Source organism: Notamacropus eugenii, chromosome 4, assembly GCF_028372415.1.
Source record: "Notamacropus eugenii isolate mMacEug1 chromosome 4, mMacEug1.pri_v2, whole genome shotgun sequence".
Lineage (NCBI taxonomy): Eukaryota > Metazoa > Chordata > Mammalia > Diprotodontia > Macropodidae > Notamacropus > Notamacropus eugenii.
The window spans coordinates 343,483,461-343,495,342 of NC_092875.1; the positions used below are offsets into that span (position 1 = coordinate 343,483,461).

Consider the following 11,882-nt stretch of genomic DNA (forward strand, 5'->3'; position numbering starts at 1 on the left):
CATATGATAATGGGATGTTCATATGTAATTGTTAAAACAGGTTTTCTGTATCACAAGCGATACTTTTTTCCTGACTGCTCTGGATTAACCAAACTTGGGACAAAGGATTTTTTACAGAAGTCATTAGGAATTCTTTCAAACAGAGATAAATTGAAGTAGACAATGATGTCATCATTAGGACTACTCCATTTTAAATAATTAACTCTGCTAGCTAAAATTAAACAAAAAAAATGTTTTTAGGTTATACTAGCTTACTCAGTGTATATGGTGCTCCAAAATTATGAAACATGTTCATTACATTAGCTCATTCAATTCTCACTACCACCTTTAAAGTAAGTAGTGAATGTATTATTTTTCAAATGAGAAAATTTAGACTTACAGATAAAGTGAGTTCTGGCTATTGTTAGAGTTGGGATGCAAAACCTGAAAAGTGTAGGGGGTAGACACACCGTTTATTTAAAAATAGCCTAGCAAGGAAAGCAATTCCAGTATTAAAATCCTCATATTCCATGAGAGAACACTGAGATCTTCAGAGGGTAAGTGAATTTCCCATGGTCACAAGGCCAATAAATGTCTAGGGTAGGATCTAAACACAATTCTCTTGCCTCTGAAAATGATGATCTTTCCACTATACTGCCTCAGGAAAATATCAAAAAATAAGACTCATTGGCTTCCTAACATTGCTATTTTTAATTATGAGTTGTGTCTATGACAGAAATCAACAGCTTCAATCCCTGTATGGCTCCAGGTTTGTGGAAGAGCTGACATTTATATAAACCACATTATCTAATGAAAAACCATGTGGTGCAGTGGTTAGAGAAATGAACTAGGAGTAAAGAAGACTAGTCAATCTTGACTCCAATATCTATCAGCTGAGTGACTCTCTGAGCATCAGTTTCTTCATCTGCAAAATGAAAAAGTTAGACTCACTGGCTTCTCTGGTCCCTTCCAACTCTAAATCTGTGATAATCTACCACTTTTCTTCTAAGAAGTTCCAAATATTTCATCTGAGATTATTATAGTACTTTAAAATTTGCAAAGTGCCTTACAGATCTGATCCTCACAACAAACCCTGGCAGGTAGGTGCTATTATTACATCTAAATTGTTGTTGCTGTTAGTCGTTACTTAGTTATTCCTGAATGTTTGTTACCCTTTTGGGGGGTTTCTTGGCAAAGATACTAGAGTGGTTTGCCATTTCCTTTTCCAGCTCATTTTACATATGAGCAAACTGAGGCAAACAGGGCTAAGTGTCTTGGCCAGGGTTACACAGCTAGTAAATGTCTGAAGCTGGATTTGAACTGAGATCATCCTGACTCCAGGCCTGGAACTCTACTTCCCCATCTAGCTGCTCCAATTTACAGAAGAGGAACCTGAGGCAGGCATCAGTTACATAACTTATCTAAGGTTACAAAGCTAGTAAATGTCAGAACTCTATCCTATCTATGTCACCTTTCAGGTCCCAATCTTGTAAATTAGATGCCCTTAGAAGCCTTTCAAAGTAGCAAATTAGAGGATGGGAAAATTAAGATAATCATACTTGAACCTGAGTTTCTTGTTTTCACTGGTGTAGAAACTCCACTCTAATGAGTAATTTCTTAGGAGGTTGCCTGAGGGCACTAAAAGGTTGATTGCTTTGCCCAGACTGGGAGGGGGAGGGGACTTCAATCAAGATAGTCCTGGCTCCATGAGTAGGTTTTTACCCTCTGTAAACCAGATAATATTTAATTTGCATCCTTCCTTCTCTAGGACCAGTGAGGATGAAGAAAAATGAGTCAGAATCATTTATGTTTTTAGGCATTTAGCTTTCTTTAGGGATAGCAGCTGTGTTAGCCATTTTATTGGTACAGAGAACTCTGAATGAGAAAATACTCTCCTAAAGCAGATTAATACTTTTTCTTCAATTTAGAGTTCTAAAGAATTGCCTGGGGCCCCCAGAGGATAAATGACTTGCACAGGGTCATACAGCAAGTATATGTTCAGAATTAGAACTTGAACTTGTCTTCAAGCTGTGAGGCCCTCCTCTCTAACCGTTATATCACATTATCTCTTCTTAGATGAATTAATGATGTGATTCCAGCTACAGAAGTTGCCTCCCAATTCTTCTTGCTCTGCTTTGGGATTGAAATAATTTTATAAAGACAAAGATGAATGCTAAAAAAAACAAGAATGAGGTTGTGTCAAACATTAAGCCCAGGTCTACTGGAATAGTAGGGCATAGCAACATCAGGCAGCAGCAAAAGTAAACCATACAAAGCTGAGGCAACAGACAGGCCCAGTCCATCAAAGGATTATTAAATGTATGACCCACAATAAAAAATTAAATACAGTGAATTTTCTATAGGAAAGCATATGAGGATAATTAACCTTCCTATCACCTTCCCTAGTAGTTAATTATCACCTTTGTTTTACGGAAAGGTGAGGCAGCTTTCTCAGAGGAATAGAAAGACAGTTAATAAAGTCAGGAGAAAATGTCATTGTACACAAGGTTTTCCGGTTATTGAAGCAAAAATACCTCACAACTATCCACAGTATAAGAACATAAACTGAAATTGAAAAAACATTCAAGTTTTTAAACAAGCAGGAATCTGAGGTAGAAAAACAACCACCACCACAACAAAACCTGAGAAAAGGTAAAAATTGTTATAAACACCAAAAATCCACAAGAAAGTCTTGAAAAATTAGCTTTCATGCATAAGGTCTTTTCACCCATTCTACTGCTTTTTTGAATTACCTTTGAATTAGGATGAACATTTTCAGTTTGCTGAGTAATTAAGGTTTGGTGAGATCTCAGATCTATTGAGTAGTGGAGAGTAATTCAAATTATAGCCAAAAATTGCAGTTTCTAACTATATGTTTCAAGGCTCTCAAAAAATTTTACCAGCAACTATTTTTTTTAAAAAAATCACATAATTCAACTAGTGAATTCTATAGGGTGAATGTGTGTGTGTGAGTGTGTATGTATGTGTTGTCTGTTGAACAGTTACTAAACTCGAAATATGCCAGATCCTATAATGATTGTTAAATCAGACAGAAATTTTTACAAAAGGTAAAATGTCACCAGAACCAGGAAATATTAAGGTACCAGAGAGTACCTATGATAGCACTATGTAATGCTAATATATGTTCATATTCGTTAATATATGCTAACTCATATATGTTATCTGTGTACAAAATGACTCTAACTCCTTGCCCATGGAATGTAATGGCTATCTACTTCAGGTACATTTTCCCATAAAGTTCTAGGTATCAAGTTATAGTGTCAAGTTATAGGGTAGGAAGACTGCATAAAAAAATTTCTGAAACATTTTCCCAGAAGAGTCATTTGCTACATGATTATTATGGATGGACAAGAGCAAAATCATCAGAATAAAAATACTTGCTTTAGAAAATACTAAAGTATTTGACATGAACAAGAAATAGCATCAGATTTAGAAAAACAGACCTGTGATAAAATAGCTCATTAACTTGGATTAAAGATTCGAAATAAACTGTTAGAATGACATTGTAATGCTGTGTCCAGGGGCAAGGAACATGATGAGAGCAAACCCTCAAGTAAAAAAGCAAATAAATGGCTCTGATCCCTCCACTCCCAGTCCCAAACACCACTGCCATCCCTCGGACCCTGGAAAGAGGATCATCAGAATCTGGGTCAGGAGCGGCCAGCTCCCCAGGTCACTAGACTGCCTTGGGCGGGTTTGCTAACTCACCGATCTTGGCCAGGCTAGCCACGAGGATCCAGAGTGCGATGATGTAGGGGTCCTGGACGTGGTCCCATTCGAAAGTGACAATCTGGAAGCCCTCTGTTCCGTGGCTATTGTGCCCCGGAATCTCTTCAGTCCCCAGGACCCGCGGTAGCATCCAAAGGGCCCACACCAAGAGTCCCCAGGCAGGGAAACTGAGCCTCAGGCGCGTCGCCGTAGTCCTGAACGCCATCCCGCAGCCAGACACAGAGGGTTCCCCGAGATGCGCTGCCTCCAACCGGGGACAGCGACAGCCGCTGACAAACCACCTGCGCTCGGCTGACAGCCCCGAGTCCAGCGGCGGCGGTGCAGGTGCCGGCTCAGTGCGCTGTCCAGTCTGCTGGGATGGACATAATCTCTGACATCCCCCTGCTGCTCCCGGCTCCGGAGCAGGCCAGGGCTAGCAGGCAGGTAAAGAAACTGGCGGACTGACAGGCTGGCCCGCCCGGCGCAAAGGGGCTCCGGACAGGCTGGCTGTCCAGAAGGAGGAGCGCCGGGAGCCGGAGTGGGAGCCGCGCCGAGGGGAGTGCAAGGTGCGGGCAGCTGGTCCGCCGCAGTGCTCTTTATTGGGAGGCCCCAGAGCCTTGAGAGGCGGAGCCTTCCCCTCCCTGGACACACAGACACACACAGACACACACACACACACACACACACACAGACACACACACACACACACACACAGACACACACACACAGACACACACACACACACAGACACACACACACAGACACACACACACACACACACAGACACAGACACACACACACACACACACACACACACACCCCTACACAGTTCGGACACACACGCGCGCGCACACGCAAATGCACCCCGCCCCGCGCTCCCTGTATCTCAGTCTCTGGCTGGCCTGACCCCTGGGAAAGGAGTCCGGCTGGGCCAAGCAGGGCAAGTCCAGCCTCCGAGCCGCCAAGGGGTCGCAGCGGCCGCGCTCAACCCCGTCTGTTCCCACGGCTTCTACCGACCGTCTCGAGCGCGCGGGGGACGGGAAGGTCCTCGCCACGAGGTTACGCCGTGGGGTCCCCGCACCACTGACACTAGGGAGAAAGGCACCTAAACCCCGAGGGAGGAGAGCACTCACCTATACAGCGTTAAGCACGGGAGGGAGGGTCCGAGACCTGGGACAGGTCCAGGAAGGGGGTTTGGAGAGCGCACAGAGGAGCACTGTTAACGGGATGCTGAGAACAGCGGGGGTGATGTGGCACCAGGGCACAGGCACCGCACAGGTCTGTGTTTGATTCATTTCAGTTCAATATATTTTTTTTAAACTTCCCATTAAACTTCCAAGCAGAGGAGCCCTATGCTAGGGATTAGGTGAGATACAAAAGTAACTCCTGGAGTTCACAGTCAAATAAGACAATGACATGTGCAAATGATTATCTTACAAACTAACGCAGGCTTGCGAGGTGAAGACAAAGCTTTACGTGGGGTTTGTGTGGTGAAAAGAGCAATGCTGACTTGACTGTAGGGATAAGAAAAGGCTTTCTATGGGAGGTGGCGTTTCATTTGGGCCAGAGAACCAAGGTACAAGGTCGGTTTTGAGGTATGGTGTTTCCCGGTGGAACAGGAACAGTTTCAATATAGTTTCCTCTAAGCTGCTTTTTTCCTCTTCCTGGAGGAAAGTTCAGTTGGAGAACATTTATTTGTTGTTGCATTTTTGCCAATTACGGCTAATTAATGATGCATCAATCATTGTGGGGTAACTCAAGGTGTCCAGAATGTCATGGGAACAGATTTATCAAGACAGGTACGTAAACTGGAAGGCAGCATGAATCAACAACTTACAAGCATTTATTAATAAGCAATTATTACGTTAAGTGCCAATCACCATGGTAGGCACTGAAACAAAAACAAAAGTGAGACAATCCCTGACCTCAAGAAGTTTACATTCTAGAGGAATTCAACATATTCACAGATAGGTGAGAACAAGGTACATATAAACTCATATGCAAGATACATAAATACAGCAAAGCAGGAAGGCAGAAGAACAGCTTGGGGGAACCAAGAAAGAAGCTCTCTTGAATGAAGTGCTGCTTAAGCTGGACTTTACTAGGAATTAGGGGTTTCCATGAGGCAGAGGTCAGGAAGAATTCCAGGCATAGGAGACAATCTGTGCAAAGCCCCAGCTGCAAAAGAAGAAATGTTGTGCATGAAGAACAAACAGAAAGTCCAGTTTGGCTGGAGTATAGAGTACATACATGAGGGGGAGTGATATGTATTGAACTTTAAAAAAGAGGAGGAAAGTGGGAATTTGAAAGGTCACAATTTCTATTTTAGCCTGAAGACAAAGGGAAACCTCTGAGGCTTCACCAGCAAAGTTTGTAAAAGATGGTAGAGTCACAAGACAGGCTGGAATCTCAGCTCTACTAAGTGTGTGATCCTCCTATCTGGGCCTCAGTTTCCTCATCTTGCATGCTCTCTAAAGTCCTTCTAAGTACCGAATCTTATGATCATATGACTGTAGCAGACATTTTCCAGGGTTCTTTACTCCTGGATGGGTGGCTAGTTTGCTTGCTTCTAAATGGAACAGCCCACTGACCCACTGGCCTTAAAAATAGCTAGTTTCAAAGGAAAGAAGAGAACTGACATGGGAGCACTGATTCATCAAACTAATTCAACAACTTCATTTAGAATTTTCTCTGTACAAAGCTAGGATCTGAAGGAAATTCAAAGATACAAATATTAGTCAATGGACAAGCATTTCTTAAGTGCTTACTCTGCTAAATACAAGGAATAGAAATAAAAAGTAAAAACAGCCTCCTTCCTTAATGGGAAAGAAAACATGCATACGAATAAGTATATACAAGGTACAAAAGAGATGGAAGGGGAAGACTAGCAACTGGGAGTACCAAGAAAGTCATCTTAAAGAAGTGGAGTCTTGTAGGAAGCAGGGCTTCTAAGAGGTGGGGGCAGAGAGGGAGGGAGCGGGAGAGTAATAGCATTTAAAGTATGGGAAGCAACCAGTACAAAGGTACAGAGTTGGGAGATGGAGTGTATTGTGTGAGAAACAGCTAGTGGGCCACTCTGGCTAAATGGAGGAGTGCATGAAGAGGTATAATGTGAAAGACTGGAAAGACAGGAAAGGGAGAGATTGTAAGGAACTTTAATTGCCACAGAGAGGAATTTATAAGTAGGCATATAGACCCATCCCTTACCCCAAATTAATCACTGAAGGCCTAGATATCTTGGTTACCAATAAAAAAGCTTAAAAAAGTTATGAATAAAGTCTTTAATCAATTTGAAAGGATCACAGTGGTTTTAGGTCATTGGATTACAGCAGATGACTCCTCAGAAAAAATATTTTGTGATTGGTTAGAAAGAATTAGTCATGTCCTATGGAGCTATTTTATAAAAATAACAATCTTGTTTGGAGTTAATCAGTAGAACTGTGTGTGTGTGTGTGTGTGTGTGTGTGTGTGTGTGTGTGTGTGTGTGTGTGTGTGTATTGGGGGGGAATCCACTATTTAAGGGCTTTGAAGGAAGAAAGGCTTGGGTTAGGGAGGAACAGGGCTGGGAGAAGAATCTTCCCTCCCTCCTCTTTCTCTCAGTCTGTGTTTGTTTCTCCCTCCATCTCTCTTCCTCTCTGTTTCTGCCTCTTTCTTCTCCTGTTTCTCTCTCCTCCTTTCTCTGCCTCTTCTCTTTGTGTATCTCTTTTTCCCTCTCCTCTTTTCTCCTACTATTTAATCCTTGAGGCAATAGTGAGTCATTGGTGTTTATTTAACAGGGTAGTGACATGGTCAGACCTCACATGTTCATCACTTTGGCAATCATGTGAAAGGTTGGAGTAAGGAGAGAACTGAGGCAGGGGCAACTACTAGGCTATTGAATAGATGAGGAGGGAGGGCTTGAATGAGAATGGCAGACAGGAGAGCAGAGAAGGGGAGGTGTCAGAGGTGTTGTGGAGATATGAAAGACAAGACTTAGCAACTGCTTTGTATGCGGTATGAGAGATAGTAAGAATTAAACATGACATGGAGGCTATTAACCAAAGTTACTGGAAGAATAGTGATGTTCTTTACAGTGATAGGGAAGTTTGGAAGAGGGATATGTTTGAAGGAAGAACATAATGAATTCTATTTCAGACATGCTGAATTTGAGATGCTTAAGAGTCATACAGTTTGAAGTGTTCAAAAGACAGTAATATGGGAGAGAAATCAGAGCTGAATATGTAGATTTAGGAATTACCTTCATAGAGATAATAATTTAACCTATGGCAGCTGATGAGATCAATGGGTGACAATATAGAGAATAAAGAGAAGAGGATCCAAGACAGAAGCTTGGGGGAGACCCACCGTTAGTGCACATGACAGGAAGAGCCAGCAAAAGAAAATGAGAAGACATGGTCAGACAGACAGAAGGAGGGCTAGGAGAGAACAGTATCCAGGAGGAGATGGTGATCAATACTGCCAAATGTTACAGAGAGGTCAAGAAAGACATGCTTGAGAAAAGGCTATTAGATACATCAATTAAGGGGTCAGCTGGGCAGAACAGCTGCAGTTGAAAGATGAGGCTGGAAACCAGATTCCAGAGCATTTTGAAATGAGAGGAAAGGAAGTAGAAACATCAAGTGTAGACAACTTTTGCAAGTTTAGATGAGAAAGGCAGAAAAGATATGGGACTATCAAAGATAATGGGATCTAGTGAGTGGTTTGTTTTTTTTAAGGATAGGGAGACATGACATGGTTTTAGGCAGCAGGGAAGGAACCTGGGTAAACAGTAAGCTCCCAGTGGTTTGCTCTGGCTTGAACATACCCATGGAATGCTGAGCCTGTGTCTTAGCCACTTCCAGGGAAACATGTGCTCACATGTTTTCAGGTCAGAAGGACTTGGCACTTTGCAATGACCCAGCAAACCTTGCACAGTCCCTGCCCCCATCTCCATGACTATGGGGGGCAGGGCACTGAGTCAATTTAAAAAGAGACAAATCCTTAACTCCTACTTCCATATTCCCTCCTTCCCCCTCCCCTTCCTCCTTCTCTGTCTCTCCTTCTCTCTGTCTTTCTGATTTCGCATAAGGGGTAGGGGAGGGTATACTCTAGCTAGAGCACATCAGATGGCCTACTGTTTATCACCCTTATAGATCAGTACATAAGGAGAGATTCAAAATTATATAGAAAGAGGAGATGATAGTGGGGGGCAACTGGCCCTTAGTTCTTGTCCTTAAAAAGCTTATAATTTGGGAAGGGAAGAAAGAGATATATACAAATAAATAACCTGTGGCCCAAAACCCTGACTTGCAGTTACACAGATCTGATTCAGTTTTGAGTTGCCCCCTTATTTCTTTTTGACTTGTTTCTAGTTTCTTCTGGAAATGTCAGAATAGAGTTCCCATGTCTAGATATTTACAGAAAAGATAAAATGGCCATTTTCTCCTCGGGTCTCATGGTTCCCTCTCCATTGATTGCTTCTCTATTGCTGCCATCTCAGTCAACAAGCTTTTAGTGCTCACTATGTGGCCACACTATGCTAAATGCTGAGGAAACAAAGAAAGCCCCAAACCTGGCCTCTGCCCTCAAGGAGCTCATATTCCTTTTTGTTTTCTAAAGAAACTAATTTTTATTTTATTTTTCAAAGATGTCTTCTCTCCTTCCCATCTCCTGTATCAACCTTCCTCTACCCCAGTTGAGAAAGCAAGAAAAACAAAATATCCTGTTACAAGTATGTATAGTCAAGCAAAACAAATTCCCACATTGGCCTTGTCAAAAAAAAAAAAAAAACCCAAACCAAAAAACAAACAAAGACAAAACAACCTATGCCTTAAGCTACACTCTGAGTCTAGCCCCTCTCAGGAGGTAGGTAGCTGTTTCATTATTGAGGCTCTCTGGAATCTTGGTTGGTCATTGTACAGTTCAGAGTTCCTAAGACTTTCAGAGTTGATGGTCTTTACAAAATTGTTAGGTATAAATTGTTCTCCTGGTTCTGCTCACTTCACTTTGCATCAGTTCATACAAGCCTTCCCAGATTTTCCTGAAACAATCCTCTGCACCATTTCTTACAGCACACTAATATTCACATTCAAATATTGTAACTTGTTCAACCATTCCCCAATGAGTGGACACCCCTTCAGTTTATAATTCTATGCTGCAGGAAATAGCTGCTAAAATATTTTTTTGTACATACTGGTCCTTTTACTTATCTATTAATCTTTTTGCAGCACAAACCCAGCAGTAGTATTGCTGGATCAATGGATATGCATAGTTTATTAGTTTTTAGGGCATAGTTTCAAAGTATCCTCCAGAATGGATAGAAGGAGCTCACATTCTAATCAGAGAGACAACATGCAGTCTGGGGACTAGCTGGGTAGATTGAAGGCTCTGTGAGTTCCACTCCTATAGGCTCTCTTGGGCCTCGCTGTCTTCTGTTTCTTCTATATATTCACATTTTAAAAAGTCAAGATCAACACTAGCCATGTTTCAATCATTCTCAAGTGCCACACTATATGCTTAACATACAACAACAGGGGAATTGTCATTAATATAATGGAATGCTATTATGCTTTTAAGGCTGACAAGTATAAAAAACATAAAAAATGCAAATTAGTTATGAAATAATGCAGTATATCATGATCCTCTATGGCTATGTAAAAGAAAAAGTGAATGAGCATGAATAGACAAAGAATGGTTATAGCACTTTATGTACTGAAATTAATTAAAATGTAAAAAGTTCTTAAGAAAGTTTAATAAGCTGTGTTGATGTTAAATATTAGTCTTTTAATGATTATTTTAATAAAACTTCAAAATTTCTAAAAGTGAAAAGTAGCCTCAGGCAGCTTCTACTGCATACTCTCACTTAATAATCAAATAAACTCTTGAAGAAACAGCAACTCTTTAGTAATATTCTTATACAACATATCCAATTTAACTTTTTAAATTCCTGGGCATGATACTTTCTTTACATCATCTAGATTATTTGAGTTCTGTGTGTTTGCATAATGACTCAAATTATACTTACACCTTAGTACATTTATTATAGATTAAGCAAGAGCAATATTCTAGGTCAGCACTTTTCCAAACTAAGCTATAGTAAGGATAGGTGAAATATCTAAAATCTTTATCACCAAGGACCCATTAAAATGGGTTAAGCATTATGTGCAAATAGATACACTTATATAACAAATATAAATATATGTATATATATATACATATATAAATATATGTATATATATATATATATATATATATATACACACACACATATTATATATCATTTTATTGGTCTGAACTTGGATATGGTTTTATCATTGTAAGGGAGCTCCCAGTGAGGGACTCCTTTTATGATGCTCAGAGAGGACCTGCTTTGCAATTTATCATCTTGGAAGAGTTGCCTGAGGGCATTGAGATGTTAAGTTACTTACCCAGGGTTAGCCAGGAGGCATCAGAAGGATTTGGTCAGATCTTCCTAATTCCAAGACCAATTGTCTATCAACTATTCCACAACAAAGTATGTGTGAGTATGCACACATACACGTGTGTATATACATGTATATATCTATATATTATGTTATATACATATACATACACACACCATAAATACATACTTCTATATATCAGTTCTTTCTTTGAAGGTGGATAGTATTTTCTTCCTAAGTCCTTTTTAGTGGATTTGAATGATTATATTACTCATAATAGTCTTTCCCAGTTACTCTTCAAATAATATTGCTGTTACTATATTCAATGTTCCCTTGCTTCTGCTCATTCCACTCTGCATTATTTAACTTACGCCTTTCCACATCTTTCTCAAAACCAACCTGCTTATCATTTCTTATAGTGCAGTAGTATTCCATCATAAACATATAACACAACTTATTCATCCATTCCCTAATTTATGGGCATCTCCTCAATTTCCAGTTCTTTGCCACCACAATGAGAGCTGCTAAAAATATTTTAGAACACATAGGTTCTTTTCCTTTTTCCTTGATCACCTTAGGAAACAGATCTAGTAGGGGTATTGCTGGATCAAACGGTATATGAAGTTTTGTAACTCTTTGGGCATAATTCCAAATTGCCTTCCAAAATGACTGCATCAGTTCATCAGTCCAAAATCACTGGATCAGTACAATTCTACCAACAGTAGAATTTTTTCCACATCCTCTCCACATTTGTCATTTTCTCCTCCTATCATG

The 11,882-nt window shown here is 40.6% G+C and overlaps 1 protein-coding gene across 2 annotated transcripts in view; it reads right to left on the bottom strand.

The window, feature by feature from the left end:
* The window catches only part of SLC9A3 (solute carrier family 9 member A3), a 135,355-nt gene extending 131,077 nt beyond the window's left edge, over positions 1–4,278 (bottom strand). For both annotated transcript variants that reach the window (XM_072605309.1, XM_072605308.1), the window contains exon 1: positions 3,709–4,278. In XM_072605309.1, coding sequence (XP_072461410.1) covers positions 3,709–3,934 — 226 coding nt within the window. In that variant the 5' untranslated portion in view covers positions 3,935–4,278. The remainder of the gene's footprint in view (positions 1–3,708) is intronic.
* Between the last annotated feature and the right edge of the window lie 7,604 nt (positions 4,279–11,882).